This window comes from Scleropages formosus, chromosome 5, assembly GCF_900964775.1.
Source record: "Scleropages formosus chromosome 5, fSclFor1.1, whole genome shotgun sequence".
NCBI classification, from domain to species: Eukaryota; Metazoa; Chordata; class Actinopteri; order Osteoglossiformes; family Osteoglossidae; genus Scleropages; species Scleropages formosus.
In genome coordinates this window covers 37,644,028-37,668,030 of record NC_041810.1, presented here as the reverse complement: position 1 = coordinate 37,668,030, position 24,003 = coordinate 37,644,028, and the positions used below count along the sequence as shown (strand labels likewise).

At 43.1% G+C, this 24,003-nt stretch overlaps 2 protein-coding genes across 2 annotated transcripts; both read left to right on the top strand.

The window, feature by feature from the left end:
- The first annotated feature begins 2,876 nt into the window (after positions 1-2,876).
- Positions 2,877-7,063, top strand: cyp1a (cytochrome P450, family 1, subfamily A). Its single transcript, XM_018745261.1, has 7 exons — positions 2,877-2,968; positions 3,675-4,570; positions 4,673-4,799; positions 4,946-5,035; positions 5,140-5,263; positions 5,490-5,576; positions 5,663-7,063. Exons 2-7 carry the CDS (start codon positions 3,731-3,733, stop codon positions 5,958-5,960), a joined length of 1,566 nt encoding a protein of 521 aa, XP_018600777.1. The 5' UTR covers positions 2,877-2,968; positions 3,675-3,730; the 3' UTR covers positions 5,961-7,063.
- Positions 7,064-8,388: 1,325 nt separating this feature from the next.
- Positions 8,389-21,763, top strand: LOC108930154 (enhancer of mRNA-decapping protein 3-like). Its single transcript, XM_018745262.1, has 7 exons — positions 8,389-8,482; positions 9,050-9,224; positions 9,349-9,635; positions 14,496-14,849; positions 18,878-19,031; positions 20,218-20,435; positions 21,070-21,763. Exons 2-7 carry the CDS (start codon positions 9,061-9,063, stop codon positions 21,402-21,404), a joined length of 1,512 nt encoding a protein of 503 aa, XP_018600778.1. The 5' UTR covers positions 8,389-8,482; positions 9,050-9,060; the 3' UTR covers positions 21,405-21,763.
- Positions 21,764-24,003: the final 2,240 nt, after the last annotated feature.

The following is a 24,003-nucleotide window of genomic DNA, read 5'->3' as shown; positions in this document are numbered from 1 at the left end:
TATCTAACTTTAACTGGATCTCAGTTAATTACAAGTTAATAATCACTGCACTTTGCTTTAATGACAAGTTCAATAGCTCTTAAATCATTCTGCCATACTGTATTACACTCCACACACACACACACACACACACACACACACACACTGTCTGAAGCCCCTTGTTCTGGCTGCGAACCGGAGCCTAACCCGGCAATACAGGGCGCAAGGCTGGAGGGGGAGAGGACCCAGGAGGCAACCCACCCAGGACGCGACGCCAGTCCATCACAGGGCACCCTAGCAAGACTCAAACCCCAGACCCACCAGAGAGCAGGACCCAGCCAAACCCGCTGCTCCTCTGTACCACCACTCCCCCATTACATTCCACTGAATGTTATATCAAAACCCAACTGTATTAGTATCAAAATTATATTTGTGAAACGTAACGTCTTCAAGTATCATATCTTCATAAAGTGAAAAATACAAAAGAATGTATCCATTTTAAATTTATACATACCTTTGTTGACTCCAGTGTAGAGAAATCACATGGCAGAAAGGAGCTGGTATTGCTTTGCAAGGGACAGATTACTTAGTTTTTAACAAAATAAAATACATTCTCATATGAGAAGCATATAGTGGTGAGATCTAATTTTAGTCACATTTGTTGCAATATTTTACTGTAATGTATTATTTCAATTGGAAGATCAGTTAGTTTCTCAACCTGTTATTCAATACAGCTGCATGCTGTGTAGAGAAATAAGTTATTTGCTTAGAGGTCCACTGACAATTTTCGGTCACTGTTGGAATAAAGTTTATAACCTTTAACAGTACTTTGACTTGACATGTTCCAGGCAGCACCTCGCGTGCCCTCCTGATATTTATTTTGTTTTCTCTCTCCCAAAAAAAAAAAAAAAACAAGAAGTGCAATGAACTCAACTGACCTTTCACCCCTGCAGAGTGACAGAGTAATTGCCCCTCAGCTTCTTTAGCCAGGGGGTTGGGGTGGGTGGCCATTGGAGGGGTGGGGGTGAGGACGGAGTGGGGGGGTGGATGCTCTCACGCAATTTGGCCAATGTTTAACCGACTACCCCAGGTCACACTAGCGGTGGCACCTGACGCTCTTCTCAAGACTTGGTTCAGAAAACAAGTAAAACCCTAGAAGCTTTGTTTTCCATCTGCACGTGGCATTAACATATTTTTATTTAGGTCTGTTCCTTTATAACACTTTCTCATCCAGAGACACAACACATCCAGTGAGGCAGAAAACCAGTACCTCCAGAAGTTGCCTTACCTGGACCTCTAATGAAAGTATTTTGGCCTCACACACTGAGGCAGGCTTCACACATTTCCACTGAGTGTATGTATGTGTGTGTGTATACATTTATTCGTTTATCACAGGATTTCTCCAAATAAACGTACATCTCCGAGAAAAAAATACAATGAGTCCATGATTACATCAGCAGGACGTTTTTATGTAGTTGTTGCGCCCGTATTTTGTATAAATATATTTTTTTGTATTCATTCATTCAACAGTTTACTGTTGCCCACAGTGTAAAACACCACCTGTGTGGCAGTTGAACCTAAAGGCATGCTGCTAGTAGTTAACAGTGAGTATTTTGGAAAGAAATCCCAGTGTGTAACTGATCGATTAAGAAAATGATCAGAAATCATTCAATCATCAAACACAGCTCGTTTTCAAAAGCTAATCGCATGCTGTGGACTTTTGCTTGGTAAAAAGATGTTTAGGGTGATACGATGAGTGAGACTGACAGGGGAGTTCGATGATTACAAAACAGTCGCGCGCTGCACCCCCGACCCATATTCAGCATATTTGCACGCGATGTGCGTCGGTCTTTGCACGAAACCCGCGTTTGCCCGGAGGAGTCCAAAGTATACTACACCGAGCCCTGTCTGCCCCGGAGCAGAAGTCGCAATAAAATGTATTTAACCTCAACCCACGCTCTTTAAATCGAGAGACAAGGCTCTCCCTATTAAAAAATTTAAATATGATATCAGCCTTGTAAAAATTCGCAACAAATAACCCAGCTCTTCACAGTGGATTGTAATATTATGAACGTATATAGTATGTTTCACTTATGTTATTCATAATGATAATAATTACAAATGATTTAGCCTGTTGCAATGGTGCGAAGAGATATTTCTATTTGCTGTATATAATCAAAAATTACATACAACTAATATATATGTGATTATTATTAGCCTTTTATTACACTAGTTAGTAGTTAGTAGCAGTAAACATTACATATTATATAGTGCAAGTTTTACATACCCATTTAAAAAATAATAGATCAATTTAAGATGCTGTTATTCAGTCTTGAGTGTTTCCGTTAAATGTTAACATTTTATCCATTTTCATTTTTATTGTCACGCTGTTATTAAACTTTTTTCGATGTTCACGGTGATTTAACAGTACAGAAAGTCTTACCCAGTTAACAAAATTAAGATTAAAAACAGAGAGAAAATACATACGTGGGAATTTTTCTTATAATAATGACTGCGGGAGAATGTGTAACCGTATCTTTTTGTCGTGTGATGTACATTGTACAGTAATACTGCATGTTACCTAATGAGTCCAGGAGAAGTCACGTCCGCACTGTACTGTGCAATCTATACATGAGCACCCTTCATATTTGTAAGACACGCGAATTCCTCAATTCTATTTTCGACGTTTTTTTGGCTATGTCATTTTCCTGGAACGTCCCTAGTATCGTCGCTCCGATCGCTTCTCCGGTTTAACATGCGGCGCTGAAGCGCGCGCCGCGCTTGCACGATCAAAGCGGGAGGTTGTGACGTCACCGCGGCTCCAGCCAATAGAAAGCGGGAGCGCTCTATAAAGTACTGGAACACCTTATCACCAATCCATTCTTCTGACAGACAACTACAAGGTATTGGGGTTGAAGGAAGTGTCTTCTGCACGCCTCCCTCGCAGCAAACCGACCCGAAATCTGACATCTCTGCTCGGTACTTCAAGGTAAATTTAAGAGAAATCACATGTGTATTCCAAATATTACAATTAGTAATTTTTCACGGATGCAACATGTATGGTAGTTATTACTATGCGTACATTGCTTTGTTTAGCTCACAAACTCACATCTGGACAGAAGAGTAAAGCAATAAAACAAGTGCAATTAATTCCTTGCTTTCTGACAAGCAAGGTGATGCTATTTAACTATTTTTGCAGTGGGGAAGAATTTTTGAAGCAAATGCTTGTAAGATCCAAAATTGAAAAATACTTATATGAGAATTTGACTCTTTTTAAAACAGCTTTCAAAATGCAAATGTATTTCAGCTGATTTGTCAGCAATGCCAAGGAGAGAAAGTCTTTAAATCTTTCTCGCACCTTCATCGTTCTCTTGTTGAAGATTGAGGTGTATAATAGAAGACTGTTGCATGCTGAATTATAAAACTGGAAAAACCACTTGTCATGCTTCTAGAAAACCTAGTCTTCATAATGCAGTCTCCTAACTCCTGCCAGTGTGTAATTTCTACAGGTGTGCAATGATCAGCTGTTTCGGATCACTTTTAAGCCTTTTACTTTCAGCGTTGGAACTGACTTACACTCAGTAATCCCTTCACTTCAATGAGAAGTGTACATTACAGCTTTTAAGTTCATATTCACATTAGTGTTTTCGGGCATTGTTTACCTTAATTAGTTTTTTGTGTTCTTATTTCTTCAGGCTTGGACCTTCGCCACATACTGTAGTTTTCTTTTTTCGGCAAGAAAATAAAGAAAATGGCACTCATGATTCTTCCGGTCCTGGGCTCTCTGTCTGTATCTGAGGGCCTTGTGGCCATAGCCACAGTCTGTGCAGTCTACCTGCTGCTGCGGCTCTTGCGCACGGACATCCCAGAGGGCCTTCAAAGGCTGCCGGGCCCAAAGCCACTCCCCATCTTAGGGAATGTCCTAGAGGTCGGCAGAAACCCCCACCTGAGCTTGAGTGCCATGAGCAAGCGCTATGGCCCTGTTTACCAAATCAAAATCGGCATGCGGCCCGTGGTGGTGCTCAGTGGGAGTGACTGTGTCCGTGAGGCACTCATCAAACAGGGAGAGGTCTTTGCTGGCCGTCCGGACCTCTACAGCTTCCACTTCATCAATAACGGCAAGAGCCTGGCCTTCAGCACCGACAAAGTCGGGGTGTGGCGGACCCGGCGCAAGCTGGCATTGAGTGCACTGCGCTCCTTCGCCACCCTTGAAGGCAGCACCTCAGAATACTCCTGCAAGTTGGAGGAGCACATCTGCAAGGAGGGCAAGTACCTGGTTCAACGGCTCAGCTCTGTCATGGAGGTCAGCGGCAGTTTTGACCCTTTCCGCCATATCGTGGTCTCAGTTGCAAACGTCATCTGTGCCATGTGCTTCGGCCACCGCTATAGCCACGATGACCAGGAGCTGCTGAACATCGTGAACCTGAGTGATGAATTTGGCCGGGTGGCAGGCAGTGGCAACCCTGCAGACTTCATCCCTTTTCTTCAATTCCTACCCAGCCAGAGAATGAAGACTTTTCAAAACATCAACAACCGCTTCAACGTTTTTATGGAAAGAATTGTCAGAGAACATTACAGCTCCTACGATAAGGTCGGCGCTTATAAAATGCTTGAGAATATTTTTACTGTCATTTTCTGCCACCTCTGAACTCTGCTTCAGGTGTTTACTGAATGTGAATCTTATTCCTTTCAGAATAACGTTCGTGACATCACAGATTCCCTCATAGAGCACTGTGAGGAAAGGAAGCTGGATGAGAATTCAAATCTTCAAGTTTCAGATGAGAAGATTGTTGGCATTGTCAATGACCTCTTTGGAGCTGGTATGTGATGCAGTTCATTTGCTTATATTCAACATAGTTATTTTTCAGATCTGTTTGGTGTCAGTTGTGTGATATTAGTTAATGTAACAACTTAGTAGGCTTCATATGGTGTTGAGTATTCATTCTGGTCACCCCCCCCCCCACAGGTTTTGATACTATCAGTACTGCACTGTCGTGGGCCATCATGTACTTGGTAGCCTATCCTGAAATCCAAGAGAAACTCCATCAAGAACTGAGTAAGTCTTGTAGTCATCTTCACACTGACTAGGTGGAAACTAGGTCTCAATTCAGCATCCTTCATCTTGGTCTCTGTCACCATTTTAACAATCTTTGTTTGCAGAGGACAAAGTAGGGATGGCTCGTAATCCCTGTCTGTCTGACAAATCCCAGCTACCCCTCCTTGAGGCCTTCATCTTGGAGATCTTCCGCCACTCCTCTTTTCTTCCCTTTACTATCCCACATTGGTGAGTCAAATCTGCTACAAAGAGTACTTCCACATAACCATTATAAAGGAACAACAAACAAGAAGGGTGCCTGCACTATTTCATATGGTCTATAACATATTGTAGGAGTAACCCTTCAGCATAAAAACAATATGTAAGGTTTCAGTGGTAATCATGCCAATATTAAATAATAGAAAAAAGTCTTTATTAGATACTTCACTGACATTTATGACCTTTTTATTTCCAGCACCACTAAAGACACATCTCTCAATGGATACTTCATCCCAAAAGACACCTGCATTTTCATCAATCAGTGGCAGAGTAACCATGACCCGTAAGTCCCAGATGAAATATTACATTAAAGTACCTTTTGGGGAACCTTTTGGTAATATGGTCTGTTTTCCTCCCTGTGTCTTCCAGAACGTTATGGAAAGATCCATTTTCATTTTCCTTGGAGCGTTTCCTGACTGCAGACGGCACAGAGGTGAACAAGATGGAAGCGGAGAAGGTGTTGATCTTTGGCTTGGGCAAGCGGCGCTGCATCGGGGAGGTCATTGCGCGCTCTGAGGTCTTCCTCTTTTTGGCCATTCTGCTACAGAAGCTGCGGTTTCATGGAAAGCCTGGGCACTTGCTAGATATGACACCTGAGTATGGCTTGACCATGAAGCACAAACGTTGCCAGCTGTGCGCAAGCGTGCGGGTACCAGACCAGCCCTGAAGCTCTGCTCTGTGTTCATCGAGCACACATTTGAACAATCTTAGTCAGGTGGCTCGACACGTTCTTACTCATGAAGCTGATGCAGAGAAAGAAGTGTTGGGAAGTGTAATGGGCAACATTCGTTGACAGGAATCCATAGCCTATGGCCATGTCGCCTTGAATGGCATGACTCCTAGACTGATGTGGTCGGAGAATAAAATGGGTAAGCCAGTCAAACCACAAAGCAGTTTGGATTTAACATTCAATAATAAATTTAGCGAAGGTAATTTTCTATACATGCACAACATTTTCAGTTTAGAATGGAAAGAGTATGGATGGTATGATCTGCAATATACTTCATAAATTACTATTCGTTTTCTTGAAAGCTATAACATATTTTGCTTTTAAATGTTCTAAAGCAAGTACAACCTTTAATGAGAAAATGTTAATAGCAGAGCCATAACTGGCATTTTTAATAAGTTTTGGCAGAAATGAAAACCTAGTTTTGGAGGAACAAAGCCAAAAGCATGTAAAACATGTCTTTTTAATCCAGACAGTCTGCATAGCTTGTTTTCCCACATCAGCTTGCCCTGAAAATGGCCATTTTATTTAAGCTACATGAATGTTTCCATGTACAACAGAGAATGTCTACTGTTTAAGCATTTTGTAAATTGTTTAAAAAGCTGCACATGGTCACTTACGCCAAATGTGCCTCTTCTAAAAGACTGATGAAGAACCATACAGCCACATCCTATGACATTTTACTTTTTTCTTTAAACTGTTTAGTGAATTAATTTTGAGGAATTATCCCAAAATGTGACGTAAAGACAAACCAGCAAAGCATGATAAAGCTATTTTGTATAGGAAAATAAAGTGTGCTTATGTATATACTCATATATGCTGACTTTGGTCTATTAAGGGGGCTAGTATTACCAAACACTAACTTTAAATGCTGATGTTGGGAATCTTTTCCTCAGTCTGTTTTGTTAATTTTGTTTTTTAATGCATTGATATTTTCAGCTGAAAAGAACCAAATGAATTGAATATACTATGTGAAGATAGGTGTGTAACCAAGTCATTCATATACACTGGAGATTTAGTGTTAATTGTGGAACTAATTTTTATTGTGGCACAAATTACTCTTAATGTGAAAGGTTTGTGTAAAATAAAACATTTGGTAATCTCTTCTATTTGTTAATTTCAAAGGCTCTATCCTTGCACCCTTTACTTCTGACAAATTTAGATTTTATAGCTGTATAACTTAATGAATGAAAGTATGATTGTAATGCATATATGAGGTTTACTTGGATGACTGAGGATCATCTACAACCCAGGCTTTCAAAGACTGAGATCCTCTGCTTCCCAGCAGGTCAATTCACCTGTCAGGAACTTTCTACCAAATGGACATCTTCATCTTTTGTTCCAACTTCTTCAGCCAAGAGCCTGGGCATAATGATTGATTCAAGGCTTTGCTTCTCCCAACAGACTGAAACTATAACAGAATCTTGCAGATGTTCTCTTATCGCATAACAAATTCTACAGTGTCTAATCCAGCCAATGTTGATATCCCATCTGGATTACTACCACTGCCTTCTGTTTAGTCTTCCAGCCTCTGCCATCAAGCCCCTCTAGTCACATTATTGGTTGGGTTAACACTTTTCTGCAAAGCAACTTATGCTAAGATACAATTACTTACACAGCTGGGTAATCTTACTAGAGCAATTTAGTTACTATAGCTTGAGGTGGGATTCAAAACTACAACCTGTGGGTCCAAAGGCAGCCCCTGAATGTAACTGCATGAGCTCCCATGTATCCTCTCTCCATTGGCTTTCTCCAGCTGCCCGTAAGTTTAAGTTAATGACTGGTTTTGGCCTTGAGACCATCAAATAATCTGCACCGAAGTACCCCCAGGACCCGATCACTGACTATCCCCAGCAGGACCACTATGCTCTGCCACCTTGCTCAAGTTGCTTGGTGCTCCTCCACTTAAGAACCAACACTGAAAGCCAACAATAGAGTCATTGTCAAATGCAATGAATAACTATGTCATTGGTATTCGCATTTGTACAATTGCATGTTCACATATACAACCAATGGGTCCTTGGGCTTGAAGTAGACGAGTTCTGAGTAGTAAAACTCAAAAGTTTGAGTCAAACGCAGTTTGAAACTCGTAACGCAAATGAAACTTATTTAAAATCGACATTTCACTTGTTCAGACTTCTTTAGCAAACTCTTCCAATACAGCAATGACGATCACATGTACGGCTCTTTAACAGACGTGATATAATCAATATTTTTGTTGAATTTAACTGTACCACACATAACGCCAGCGTAGCGCAACCTGTAACTAACACTTGACTCACAGCACGTGTCAAAGACTCACAGAGCGTCGATAGACGTACCGGAAATGAGGTGACGACGCGCCGCCGCTTGCCGGAAGTTACCCACCACGCTGAGAAAAGGCAGTGGAAGCCGACGTTTGCGAGGAAACCGTCCTTGTAATTCGTATTAGTGTATATCTGTTAATTAACGCTTTGGCACAGGTATGTTTCTGTATCCTTATTTGTCCCTCCCTCGCGTAATGCAAGTTGTCAGTGTCCTCAGTAAGGACTGCGTGGGAGCGCGAGTGCTGTGGTGGTTAGGCTTAGCTAACGTAACGAGCTAACGGTGACCGTCCTGCTACCGGAGGGGAGCTACACTCACTGACCACGAGGTCGCCTTGGGTCTCTCTCTACGTCCCATCGACTATTCGCTGTGTAGCGCAAAGCTGTGTCTGACTTGTTTATTTTTCTTCTTGGTGTGCCTCCCACAGGAAATGTGACTCTGTTGGACTTTCACTCCACATAATCACATAATTTCTTGGGGGGGTGTTTTGTTTATACGCAGAATGACGTCACAAGGAGGAAAAAAGCTTTACTCCTTCCATTTGCGTTATTTACGGCCAAGTTGTTCAGCATTAACATTACGTTGCATGATTCATTCATCACTTGTCACTTACTTACTTTGTTGGCTCTTTCTCAGCAAAACTGGCCCCTGGGGGGGGGGGGATTTCAAAGTAAAATCAAAGAATGCAAGCTCCTGTCAGTGCACAGATCTGTTTTCCTGCCTAGGTACAAGCGGAATGGCCACCGACTGGCTGGGGAGTCTTGTGTCGATCAACTGTGGGGAGGCGCTGGGTGTGTATCAGGGAGAGGTGTCCTCAGTGGATCAGTCCAGCCAGACAATTTCACTGAGACAGCCGTTCCACAATGGCGTCAGGTGTCCAGTTCCAGAGGTCACCTTCAGGTGAGAATGCAGTACATCAAAAAAATGAAAATATAAAAAAAGACTGCTTTCTTACATCATGTCACAAATGACGAAAGTTACCGTTACATATTTGCGTACGTCACGTGTTTATGGATGACCGCAGTGCCATGGACATCAAGGAACTCAAGATCCTGGATATCCGAAATGGTGGCAGCGGCAGCGTAGGTGGACCTAGCCAAGGAGGCATGGCTAATTCCTACTCTACTGGGCACAAGCCTGGAGGAGGAGGGAGAGGACCAGTCAGCAGCAACCCAGTTGCAGTGCCCCTCAAAGCTGAGCCAAGGTCACTTGAGGGTCTTACTTCACCACAGCAGTGCTCCAAAAGCTATGGAGAGCGCCACCTAGAGGCACCTGGTCAGATGAAAGGCTTTCGCAGGAGGCACAACTCCTGTAAGTTCACAAGTCCTGCAAGTTTTGTGGTTGTGTTGCACTGAGGGTTGGCCGGGAGAAAGGTTAAGTTTGGAGGGTAAATATTAACCTTTATTTAGCTGTGCTCTTTATTGAAGGCAACTTATTAATCAGCTTTACTGTTATTTATCAATTTATACAGCAAGGTAATCTTAATGTATTGATTTAGGTTAAGTGCTTTGATCAGTAGTCCTACAGCAAGAGATTTGAACTAGGCAACATCAGTTTGTTAGACACCTTCCCTAACCACTACACCACCCGTTGTTCCTAAATATTATCAATTCCGTATTGTGCAGTGCCTTACGTTTAAAATATACCGTATGTTTGTTCCTTTTGAAAACCATTTTGTTCTGAGCACTTCAAAAACATAAAAAAAAGACATGTCACACTATTACACATAGAACCAAGAACTGTAATATTTTTCTGAGACTTGGGAACATCTGCCAAGGTAGGTTGTTGGAGGCACCTCTAATTAGTATACATTAAGAAAAATGTTTATTGCAACTGCCTCCCATTTTTATAGGCTTTTTTAAATGTGTTGTTCAGACTTGAGTGACTTGGCCTTGGGAAATGATCCTTCCAGTGCATTACAGTAGTACTGGGAATAAGAAACAAGTGGCTCAGAATCAAAAGTAAAGAATTAATCTACAACACTGGGAAGCGTTTGAATGTTGGGAAACATTTGCAGCTTTCATTTCATTAAAATACAGCACAGGTGTATTTTTTTCCTCTCTCATTCTAAAAAGGTAATGAAAAATGAAAAGTGATTACCAGTAAATCAAAACCCTAAAAGCAGCATTCATTTAATTTAAATGTACATTTATGTTCGACTGGATTCTTTTTTAGATTTAGATTAATCTGTAAACCATTTCAGCGGGTCTGGGAATCGAGTCCTGCATCAGGTGCCTTGTGGCAGACTGGCGTCCTGTCCGGGGTGTGTCCCCTCCCCCTCCAGCCTTCCGCCCTGTGTTGCCGGGTTAGGCTCTGGTTCGTCCTGACCCTGCTTGGGACAAGCGGTTTCAGACTGTGTGCATGTGTGTGTGAACAATTCCTGGTGTATGGCTGAGTGCAACATGTTTAATCACTGTTAGTGTGTAAGTGGAAGATTTTTTCCTGAATAATGCTCTTAAAATTCTTAGTAATTTTTATTTTTTAATGATTTACTGGACACTAATATGTGCAGAACATCAAGTTTGAAACTTGTGTGCTTTTCTTGATCATGCAGCCTTTTTTTTAATCTATCATTTTTTGTCCAGTACAGTTACGAAATTTCAATCATCCTTTATTAGTCTTGTGTTAGTGCTACTCTTCTTTAAGTCCTGGATTGTGTATGGTTCTTTGAAGTGTCTGGATTATAGCCAAAGCCAGTCTTTTGAGTACCACATTCTTGCCCCCTGAATTGTAACTTTGACCCAAGGTCTTTGTCTGCTTTGAGAACAGCAACATCACCCAACGTGAGAGCATGACTGCCTGTGTGTTCTGTGGTGTTCTTTAAGATGGGGATGTTGTTTCAAGGGCAGTGCTCACTAGTACCAGTTCTGTCACAATCTTATCTTTTAATTTTCTAAGCTACGGTTCAACCTCAGGTGTTCTGCATTACTGTTTTCCCCTCACTGATGCCGTGGGGTCTTCTTGTATAAGACTAATGTTCCTTAGCACATTTCTTGACAAAACACTTGGCTATCAGACCCCTGAGCACTGGTCCTGATTTGTGAGGCATACAGTGTCCCAGGTAAATGTTGAGTGCCTTGTCCCTACATGTTTTGGAGGAAATCCATGAGTCTTTGAGTCGATTCTCATCCAGAGAGATCATTAGCCTTCTTGAAGTGGTTCTCTTGGGGCTTGTAGCTGAGAAGCAGGTGTTAGTGGAGGGTTTGATGTTTTCAGAGGAATGGTCTTAACTTCTTTGGATTCCCATAGCGTGCTAAAGGCCTGGACCAAAGTTCCTCTTTGCAATATGTGTGTGACTAAAACCAATAAACATTCCAGTGCCCCCCCTCCCAAAAAAAAGTCCCAAGCTTAAAGAGGAGGTTATGCAAGGCCTGGCTTACGTGCCTCAGTGCCCCCCATGCTCCCTCCCTTCGGCACACCACTACTGCTGTTCTGCACAGGAAACTGTCTGCCGCCCCACAACCCACTCCCAGCCCCTCCACAGGAAGCCAAGCTGTCCCGGCGCTCTTGGAAGTGCAAGCGATATCAATTGTGGAAGCCCTGCTGACCTTTTTGTGTTCGTTTTTCTGCTCCCAGGCCACCGGCCAAGTCGACAAGAAGCTATTGCACAAATTGCATGGGGTTGAAGTTCTAGGTGGCAGGGGACCGACTTTCACACGCAATGTCAGGTGCTGTGAACCAGCTTGGACCGGGCCCATGAGAGCAGAATGTCAGCATTGGGGGGTTTTTGTTACGTAACCTTGTTGGATGCAACGGTTTGCACAAGCTAATTATCTACCCTTAGATCTTCTGAAGGGAATGAGACGGGAACGGTTTCGCATCTCTTTTGCGTTTATGCACAGCATTTCTTGTAATGAAGATTCTTTGAAAGGAAGGGTAATGGAGCACTTCATCTTTATGTTCTGAAGACTCTTCTGTGGCCCCTCCCTGAATTACTGTGCGACAGTATCCCTGGGAATTAAATCACACACTTTCTTGATGCAGTTGACTTTGCATGTGACCAGATGTGTTTCTCAACTGCTCAATGACAGCCACTTCATGCTGTCATAACATGCTGTCACTCTGCTTTGGCTCCTGTTTACTTAAGTGGCGCAAGAGTTGTAAGTATTAGTAAACATTCGTTTTACCAGCAGTCTCCTCGTTTTCATTCTCGCCTGCTGGGCATATTCGACTGAGATCAGAGCTTCATCTCGTTTCACCCTGTGTGGCACTGCATGTGACAGTGGGATTTGGCCTCCTTTTCACTCCTATTCATTCTTTGTTGACTCTGTTTCAGCCCAGTGCCTTTGCATGGTGGACAGTCAGTAGCTGTAGCCACGCCACAGATGGTCCCACCCATCCTTCAGTCCAATAGGCTCTTTCACTGTCAGTGACCTGAGAGACTTTGTCAGTCACTTTGCTTTGAGGTTGTACATTGGGTGTTTTAATTGAGTTCTACTTTTTGGTTTGGGGTTATGGTGTTTGGTGATGATTGTATAAAATGGTAACATAACCTTGTGGATACTCTTTTCTGGTTCCAGTGCCCTCTTCAAGGTCACTCTGAAGTGGTCTTTACATATCTCTCAGGTGTGGGCAGATAAAGACATTAAATAAATCCTGCAGAGATGTTCTGATCAGTGATTCAGCCCCTGGGCTTGGAGGTTATGTTTGTCCCTTATCATACTTGTATTAATTTAATACAATGCAGGTGTTTGAAAAAGCTGTTTCTTTGTACTCTGTAATAAAATCAGTAATACATTGCAACTCAAAATCTAACACTTCTTAATATCCTTATAGATGTTAAAGTATTTTCGAGGTACATGTCGGAAGTGTAATATTGTGTTCATATTGATTTCTTGCTGCAATTTAATTATGTAAACATGCAGATGTTTGACACATTCTTGTCTGAGTCATTGATTTTTTTTTTTAATGCTACCTGTACCTGATTACAGTGCAGCTTGACGTTGCTCATTTTGTGAACCACGTGTTGAATATGAATGTGGCTGATTGATTGAAGCACTCATTTTTCAGAGGCTGAGCTAATCTGTTAGTTTATTTTTTTCACGTGTAGTCATGGTTATATCTCAGCCTTTAAAGTAGGCTGAGAGTCTACTGTTAGTAAGTACCATGTCTTCAGCGGGGTAGGTATACACATGCCTGATCGGAGTCAGCCTGGCATGGCGGTGGTGCATACGTGAGCTGCTTGTGGAGCTGCGTGCGTTGCGTGAGAGTTGAAGTTTCTAGCTGTCACGGCAACGGCTTGCGTGAGACCACACTTCTCTAGCGTGAGAGCTCAGCACTGCCAGGGCTGAACACCAGGTTTTTCCAGTTTTTTTACATCCTATCTTGGTTCCTCATTGGCTGTGTGCGTGTGCGCGCAAGTGTGTGTATGCGCGTGCACATAAGTGTGTGTGTGTGTGTGTGTGTGTGTGTGTGTGTGTGTGTGTGTGTGTGTGTGTGTGTGTGTGTGTGTGTGTGTGTGAGAGAGGGAGAGAGAAACTGAATGAGCGCGAATTAAACAGCTATGCCTGTCAGGTGCTCGTAATTATGAGATGCCCAATTTTTCAGTGGTTGTAGAGTGATGCAAGGCTTCATGGTGTCCACCATATTTCCGTTTCTCACTAGCAAACTTCTGCAGACCTTCTTAGTCAGAAGCAGCAGGGCTCTGAATGAAACTGTCTGCCTCTATTTTGCCTGACCCACTTTGCCATACATGCAGCACTGGCTAGTAACATCAAAGTGCTTTGGTCATTGCATGGCAACTCACAAACTTCCACCTTAGCTCTTGTGTAGATGTAGAAGGGGACTAATGAAGATCAACTCAGTCATGTCTTTTAGCATCGTACTACTGATTACAGTCTTAAGCGTCAGCTATCAGTCTTTTCATTTGTATACTTCTGAGGAGAAAGTTTGTTCTGTATTTGTTTTACTGTTGTTTGTATGCGTGTTGTCAGTAGTGGAATTCTTATTAGTCTTTTTTTTTTTTTTTTTGATGAATTCAAAGTTATTGATTTGTTTGCATGTTTCTGAAGGAATTGCCTAGGTGGTAGAGTTTCCAGAAATGGAAAATGTGCATTTCAAAACGACTGTTTTAATTTGTAAATTCAGCTGCTGGGGGTCTGAAGTTATTTGTAATGCAGTGGAAAACCTTAAGTCCATAACCCTATTGTTTCTTTGCTCCCTTATTCTCAGGGTCTTCCAGTAGTCGGGGGCCAAACCAGTCCACACCTAAGAAGAACGGTTTGAAGAATGGTATTGGAGCTGGGCAGATGAAAATAAAGGATGACGAGTGCTTTGGTGATGGCATGGATGAAGGCCTTGACACAGACTTTGACTTTGAGGGTAATCTGGCTCTGTTTGATAAGGCCGCAGTCTTCTCTCAGATCGACACATCGGAGCGCCGTGGCAATGGAACCAGATCACGTGGGACACCAAGCGATCGCACACCATCCCGCTACCGCCATGATGAGAACATCCTGGAAGCCAAACCTGTTGTATATCGGCAGATATCTGTTCCCCAGTCAGGCGGGAAAGAATACTGCACTGGTAAGGTACAAACCCCCCCACAACATGACAGTAAAATCAGGATGTCTGCAGCCTCACTTGCTTCCTTACCCTGGGGCATCAGCATAGAATGTCTTTATGAAAAATCCATAATTTTGTTGATAATAAGTGAAAGTAAATTGATTTCTAGCTGGGTCTTGCAGTTAGGAAAATCATATTGGCTTTGTTGGTGAACTCGCTAATATTTGGCTGTGTAAACAGCCCAACTTGTTAGGATGATAATGATGTGGTTTTGTGGTTGCACTCCGAATTTCTAAACCCAGCTTAAAAATCCATCATGGTGGCATTTGTTTTCCTTTCCATTTTAAGATGCAGGGATTTTTAAATTGAGAGGACAGAATTTGACAGCTCATATTCGTAATGAGAATGGAGGTGGTTTGAGGTTTAGTTACTGATGTGGGCTCAGTCCAGCTGCTAGAAGGCTTGAGTGGATTTGGAGTCACTTGATATCCACTCTTCTCCGCAGAACTTTTTCTCACAACTGTATGTGGGAGTTTGTGTGCCAAGGTTTACGTGAACCGGTCATCAGTTGTTTTTTGATGTGTTTATTCGCAGGAAGAGGCGATCAAGCTATACTTGTGGGTTCCCACATTTACACGATAGTGATTTAAGCAAAGTAAACCAAACAGAGCCATACCAGTGGAGCACATGGCCTTGGTACAGCGCCATTATTTCTTTAATTTTTCTGCGTTACACAGGGCCCGTTCATGCAAAGTCACCTCACTAAAGCTGTTCAGGTTAATTTGCTGGAGTGCAAGCTACTTCTGGATGATCAGAAGACACGTGAGCATATTTTTTCTTTTTGTGTAAAAAAAAAAAAAAAAGTAAAGTTGGGAAATTTTGTTTCTAGTGTGAGAAATGGTTCACCTGAATTGGAAAAGCAAAGAAATGATATGAATAGCCTGTCAGTGCAATGCATTACAGTGAGATTAAATTAGGATGAGATATCCCTCACAATGATAGATAGTTGAGCTCTGCTTCTGCCTGTCTCTTTTCAAACAATGCATTTTGGAAAGGTGGAGCACTGAAAGCCAGTACTCATTTTTCACGCACTGCACCATGGGACTGTGGGCTGCATCACAGAGCAGTGCACGTGGACTGCTTCCCACACTGGGGCCCCAAGTGTGCTCTGAGACGCCCTCCTAATCTCCTCATTCTCTTTCCAACAGTGACTGGAACCTGCAGCCTGTAATTATCAGTCCGCCTGCAGCATCCTTTACATAAACAGCATGTCTCAAACCGGAAGAACCAGGAATCCTTATTATTGTAAACAATTAAATCAACTATTACGTTCAAAGGACTGAGTGTTTGCACACATTAAGAAAATTTTGTGCAGTGTGCTGTGAATTGGGGGGGACAACTGTAACTAAAAAGCATTGTCCCATTCTTTTGCAATTTTCAATATTTCACACTGTAAATCCCTTAAGATGCACTTTTAGACCAGATTTGCACTTCCTTGTCTTGTCCTTAGACTGATGAATTGTTTTGATATCTGAATTTCCCTCCTCTTCTGCTTCGAACATTAGAACTGACAGTAGCGGGTCGGTGTGATATTTGGCATACCCCCAGTTGTCCTCTTCCATCTCAGCTGCAGTATTGTAGCATTGATCTCCAGGGTTGCCAGAGTCTTTAGTCTTTCACACTGCTCATTGTCTTGGATGGTCTCACTCCAGCTACTTTCTCCATTTATCTGCATACTAAAGGTCCTAGGTTGCGGTGACAGCGATGGTGGCATTCACCAGTGTCTTTGTATGCCAACTCTGCTCTCTCTCAAAGTAGAGCAAACTTTTTAGCGGGATCCTCATTAGAGGCGTGTGAAATCTTACTCTCGCACTTTCAGTGCCAAGTATAATTAGACATGGCCGGCATCCAACCCCCCATGTATTAGTTTCAGCCATGCTTTCTTGTGATCATGCGTGAAAGATTGCTTCCAGCTCAGTTTATTTTACTGCACCTGCGTGCTCCTTGGATCCAGTTGAGCAGGTTGAACGTTGCGTGTGTGTGTGAGTGAGTGAGAGAGCGAGAGCACATCCTGGGCTTAGTGTCTTTCTTCCCAAGCACATCCGGAGGTACGTTCACAAATTAGTAAGAAGAGCACTGCCCCAACCCCCCCTTCCTACTGTGTGTTTTTTCCATTAAAAAGCATGGGTTTCATATGTAGCTTTTTAAATAAACTGAAGGTGAAGTGTTGCAGGGACAAACTTCTGTTGGATTAGGAATTCGAACCGTTTGCAAGTGTAGCAGCTCGACATTGAGGAAGCTGGCAGCAGTGACTTTGTTTCTCGCTGACTCTGTTGCCTCAAGATTAGAACTGTGCAGTGTTTAGTCTGGTTTTTGGATGTAGCCCCTCGAAATTCACAAGTCCATCACATGAGCTGATTGGTCACTCGTTTTAGTGGAATCTAGGGAGAGAATTGCGGCACAAAGGGGACACGGTGGGTTAAGGCCCCTCCTGTAGCCCAGGAAATGATTCTTTTACACACTAATTTGCTGCTGATTGCCTGGCAGTATCTCTGTAGAAATGAAGTTGTTTTATTCAGACGTGACAGGAAAGGGACTCATTCCTGTGTGTCGGGCATTTAGTCCCAGTGATGATTTATCGAGTGTCCTTTCAGTGCATCACACATCTACATCATGTAGAAACTGGGACGAGCAAGCAGGGGAGGCACAGTGGCTCAGCGGATAGCGCTCTCAGTACCAGAACTGTTCATTTAGGTGTGTGCTTGGCTCCAGCTCAACCTTTGTGCACTTTGCATGTTCTCATGTTTGCAAGGGTTCCCTCCAGGTGCTCTGGTTCTTCCCACGGTTTTAAAGACGTATTTCACATGAACTGGTGACTAAATTCACCTTAGTGTGTGACCATCTGTTTGTGTGTTACATTTTGTTGTGCTGTATAAATTTGAGGTAAGTGATTTGTAGGGAGTTCAGTTCAGTGCAGTGCATCAAGCATTGTAAGGCACTTTGGAAAAAGGCATCAGCTGTAAATACCTGTGAAGTGGCTGTTTGCTGTGCTCCGCCTCCTAATGGACTTGAATACGAGACTGAAGCTGGGACATGGTCTTTTATTAGCTGAATGAACGTGGTGATGAAAGCTGCGAGAAGGAAGCCTTTCTAGGGTTGACCTGCCCCCTCTCTTCTCCTCACTTGGGGAATAACAGAAGCGTGCGAGTGAATGCAGGCAGCCAGACGGGGGGGGGGGCCTCTGCCCTCATGCTTATCACGTTTTGCTAACTGAGCTGCTGCTTCCGTCTGCTGTGACAATGAGGAAGGGGGAAGAATGGTAGACCAGCCAGGGAGGAAGGAGGGGGAGTCCTGGAGAGCAGGAGGGCACAGAAGGAGCATGTGTGCTGGAGGGAGGAGGCTCCTTGCGTGAGGAAGCATTTCCCAAGAGAATGGGCCCCTTGCGTGACCAGGGTTAGTCAGGGACTTACACGCATACACAGGGAGCAGCTTGAAGGTCATTCCCAGAAGGGTGGGGGGTCTTGTGTGTATATAGTACCTACACTTTCAAGCTTGTTCTCCTCGTGAGCTACTGAAGTGTTTGAAACTCCAGAATTGGTGGTAGTGTTGCTGTTTTCCATTGGCCGCAGTAACTTATTCCCTGTGCATGCTGTGTGACAGGTCTGTTCCAGTCCTCCCAGCGAGAGCAGGCCAGGCCATGAGCTCCTGTTTAGCCCCGTTTAGTCGCAAAGCTTGACCACCATGCACTTTTGACTCTTGCTGCCAATCTGTTAAACTGTACTGCTGCTGTGGCCTGCTTTGTGGCAGAATCACACACGTCTAGCTTCAGTCCCTGGGAGATAAGGTCTCCCCTGTGCGTCTGTAATATGCTGTGATGTGCAGATTGAAACTGACCGTCAGATAAGATACTGTAAAAAGGTAAAAGTAATAATTAATGTAGTTATAGTTACACGTTGTGCCCCATAAATGTTAAACTTAATGTTGTGCTGAGAAATATCAGACTTGCTGCCCCAGGGGGCTGTCAGTCACTGTTCGCGCATACTCCTCAGACTCAGGGCTGGTGGTACCCAGCGTGTCCTATGAGCTGCACAGGCGCCTGCTCTTCATGGCAGAGCGACTTGGCCTCTCCCTGGAACGACGGCTGGAGATGACGGGCGTGTGTGCCAGCCAGATGGCCCTGACATTGCTGGGCGGACCCAACAGGTAAGCCACGCAGGGGGTCATCTAGCTGGACTTAGTCTTAATATCACTGCTTTCAGCGTCGGCAGTGGAGAGGCTGGTTTTGTAATGTTTTGTTTGTTTTTTCAAACCCATCAAATTGTCTAAATAGATTTTTTTGTTTTGTTTTGTTTTTGCACAGTATTATCTCTTTAAAATAAGTGTGGAACTTGTCTGCTGTCATTTTGATGTAATTTATTGTAATAGCCCTCGCAGCTGCAGAATGATTTAGACTTGTTTGTGTTTTAATGACCGGGGGTGCGGTGGCGCAGTGGGTTGGACCACAGTCCTGCTCTCCAGTGGGTCTGGGGTTCGAATCCCGCTTGGGGTGCCTTGCGGCGGACTGGCGTCCCGTCCTGGGTGTGTCCCCTTCCCCCTCCGGCCTTACGCCCTGTGTTGCCGGGTAGGCTCCGGTTCCCCGTGACCCCGTATGGGACAAGCGGTTCTGAAAGTGTGTGTGTGTGTGTGTGTGTGTGTGTGTGTGTGTGTGTGTGTGTGTTTTAATGATTAGTGTTTTTTTTCCGAAGTGACAGAACTGAAGGTGAGCCTTTTTTTTTTCTTTTTAACTGTGCATGATTATACCTGCACCAAATTCTTAGAGCTGATTTTTGCAGTAAATTTTCATATTATAGCCATCCAGTATGTTTGCAGCGGCTGAGTGATGTGGAAGCAACTGCACAGTGCTGAGCACCACTCACTGGGAGTGTAGTTTGTGCCAGCCCTTGGTTCACATACTCATTTTCTGCCAGTGCATAGCTGCACCTTGTGCTTTAGAGCCAAATACTTGAGCTCTATACAGCACATTGCAATTATTACCAAAATTATACTCGAAATATCAGGTTAGAGGGTTCTTGCCTCAGTTTCAGGGGAATGGTGATGGTGAAACGGACAACCTTTTGTCCTCTTTTCATGGCTGATTACCTCAGCATGGGCAAATAAATCTAAATTGTTTACGGTACAAAAGAACCTTTTAGCAAGCAGCATTTTTTTTTTTTTTATTTTCAATACAATTTGTGTGTGTGTGTGTGTGTGTGTGTGTGTGTGTGTGTGTGTGTGTATATCACTCTACTCACCCGGGTGTCACAGAGTGCTGACCAAAGTTTCCACTGCTTTCTGGTTTTAACATCAATTCACATTAAAATAATGGCATCTCATACCCTCTCACCCTCAGGTTGACACCGAAGAACGTACACCAGCGACCCACTGTGGTGCTGCTGTGCGGCCCCCATGTACAGGGTGCCCAGGGTGTGAGCTGTGGACGTCATCTAGCCAACCATGAGGTTGAGGTTGTGCTGTTCCTGCCAAACTTTGTCAAGATGCTGGAATCAATCACCAATGAGCTTGCGCTCTTTGGCAAAACGGGCAGCAAGCAGGTGTCCAGTGTCAAAGGTAAGTGATACCCAGTGCTGCATGCAAACCCTGGATGGTGCTTTTTCCCTGTTTTTGTAACCTATGCTGGGCTAATTGTCGATTGCAAAATACAGCTCTTGTAACTTGATATCTTGCCAGTTTCATATGTAGGGTTTTTCTGGAAAGGAGTTTGCACATTCCTGAGTGGACACTGCTTAACTTACCTCAATATTGCATTTACATTTTTGCATTTTGCAGTGCTTCTGCGCGGTTTTATGTTAATATTGCATGTTACCCACGGGTATTGATTCTTCGGGGTTACCTTTCTGTGTTTGGAAGCGCTCTAGCTTTCTCTTTCATTGTAGCTTTTGTGTTGGTTTTGCTCAACATTTTCTGCTTTCCGAGGAACCGTCAATTAGACTGCCACAGTTGGAGCACATTCATTTGTGCCGCAAGAGCTGTGTGTTTTTTAAAAGTCACAAGAACATCAGTGGTTTGCCTGCAGACTTCAACATGTCATTAACTGGAAGCAACCCCTGTTATCACTGTGTTTCTGAATACGTCTGCCCTGTGTCGGTGTAACAGTGCTGCTGCAGTTAGCTGAACAGTGTGGTGGGACTGTACATTGTCTCCCTCTAGTGGAGGTCTGCATCTCTTTTTATCCTTGTCACAGACTTACCAGATGGCCCAGTGGACCTCGTCATCAACTGCCTGGACTGCCATGAAAATGCCTTCCTGAGGGATCAGCCCTGGTACAGGGTGGCAGCAGACTGGGCCAACCAGAACCGTGCCCCAGTGCTGAGCATCGACCCCCCTGTCAGCGGCCAGGAGCAGGCAGTGGAGGCCAAGTGGTCACTGTCTCTGGGGCTGCCGCTGCCGCTGGCCGAGAGTGCTGGCCGCATCTACCTCTGTGATATTGGCCTGCCCCGCCAGGTATTTCAGGAAGTGGGCATCACATATCACTCACCCTTTGGCTGCAAATTCGTCATCCCCCTCCACCCAGCGTAATGGCTGTCAGATAGCTGCAGTTGTAGAATGAACCCCCCAAATGGGAAAAGAGCACATCTGGTTTTGGGAGTTCTCTAGGAGAAAACTGGCCGTATTGGAAGGACCTACTTCAACATCCCATGGCAGGAGGGGTTTGGCAAGTGCTTTGATGGTCTTTTATTGTTCTCCAAAACTTGGGAAGCTAATTTTGCCACCAGAAGGAAAGGAAAGCTTGGAGATTAGTAGTATTTCACAGAAAGGAACTGCTTCTTTATCTGACAGATGGAAAACATTTACAGATTATTTATGAATGGCTGGAATGCTGGGTGCCGTTGGACACTGGAATTGAGTTGGACCTGATTAGATTCTTTCCTTTGCTTTCCTTTGCTTTCCTTTTATTTTATATTGGCCCCAAACAGAGCCTGGTAACTGTGTGCGTGTGTGTGCATGGAAGGAGGTATGGTTGGGGAGCGGGTCTGTGTTGAACCCGTAATAAAATGGGAAATTGGGTGCAGGCAGCGCCTTGTATTCTTTGTAAGCAGGGGATACAGCATTTTTCACGTTCTGTGGACTCGCTATTTCGACACGTCTTTGTGTCAACATTGTGTGAGTACTTGTCCTTGGCCTTCATTTTATAAGAAACTCACAGAGGAATTTCAATTTTGTTGTCATTTATGTTTGTGGCACTCCCAGTCTTCTTTCCTTCAGTTTCATACACTTAATTTTCTGAACAATGTTGCCAAATTGATTCTAAAAACTTAGGGTTTTCTAAAAACTTCAAAAAGAAAAAAGTAGGGTTATTTACATACAATACTGAAAACAAGTTTCATCATGATGCACATGAAACTACTGAGTTCTGAGGTTATGAAGTTAATTGTTGAACTGTAGTAATGCTTTATTGTTCAGTGCAATAATGGATATGGAACACTTGGCATTGTTTGCTTAAGGGGATGTATGTATGTATGTATCTCTCACTTCATAGGTTATCTAAGCGTGATTTGAAACTATTGAGGTCATCTTCAGCAGCCACATGCTTGGAGAGGGGAGATTTGTGCTGCAGTAAGGTTTCTTCTAGAACAGCACATGCATGATTTCCTTTTTCTCCTGCCAGCTGTCTCATTTTGGAGCACAGCAAATCATGTTCTTGATGAACCCACTTTTGTTCACACATCTGAATAACTGTTAAAGTTTGCTTTTTGAAAGCAAATGACTCTCACAGTGGCATTTAACACATCATGCAAGCTCTTTGTTTTGTTGATGCTCCTGCTTGTCTGTGCAACATGCAGTGAGTGACTCAGTCTTGGTGTATTTTACCTCCTCGACAGCCCTGCTGCTTTTGTGCAGGAACCAGCGGAATTATTCCGTTCCAAGAAGTGTGAAATAATCCATTCACTCACACTTGAAATCTGTAATTTTCGTATTCTGGCAGGTTGTTTCCAAATATTCTGGCAGATGAATGGCACGTTCACCAACAACTGCTTTTAGCTGGACTTGAACATCAGCACTTTCATCAAGCTCTTGCAAAATATCCAGAGTCATAAATCATTAAACTAAGTTGATGTTCTGTGTAATCTCTCATTGATGGACCCTGCCTGCATTACAATATACACATGGTGTAAGATTGATCGTGGATAATTAATGTGGATGCATTTGCCTTGGAGACAATGACAAGCATTTGAGGAACGCTTGTCCAACAAAAGCTTGAAGATCTGAAATATTTTTTTAAAATTAACTTTAAAATACTCAAAACATAGCATTAGGGACATTCCAGAATTTCTTTTATATGTAAATATTAGAGATGATAAACTTTTGAAGTACAGTCATGCTGAGATAACCCAAATGAGACTATGACCGCTCAGTTTGAGTTTCACTTAATATCCCTACTGGGGGATATGAGGCTCTTTGTATTTATGAGAATCTGGATTTTGTGCTTCCTGACAGCTGAGATGTGCAAGACCAGAGCCCCCATGTGGTCTTTTTGCTCAGTTATAGTTTGACTCATGTTGCATTCAGTTGCCAACTTCCTTTAGTCCTTGTTTGCTTGTTTCACCTGTTATACTTTCTGTAATCATGCCCCCCCCCCCTTTGGACTCTCCAAACCATGACAGCTTGTTCATTGAGTCTGATTCATTTTCATTGATTTCTTTTGTTTTTACTGTTTTCTTCATTAAACATTAAATTAATAGAGTATTGTATGTATGTTTGTGTTTAAGTGCACGGTACATAACCACAAAAGAGATAAAGGAGTGTAAGTAGACACTTATAGTATTACAGAGAATTAATAAATGAACTGCCTTGTGTTATGATAATGGTAACTGTCTCTTTCAATGGGATTTGGGGAAATTTTAGGATAAATGGGCGTTAATTTGGGGCCTCAGGAATGCATACAATTTTTCATCATCAAGAGTGCCAATTACAACTTTGATTTAAGAATTCACTGTACAAAGGATTTTCAGGAATGCATTACCTTCATGTAGCAGGTGAAGGCTTTTTGTGTACAGTACAATTGAGAATATTTTATTTTCTTGGTGTCTTTTAATCAATTTTTACTGTAACCATAGCTAGAATTACTTCTACACAAATGCATGTATATAATGTTTACATTTGAACACTTAAGTGT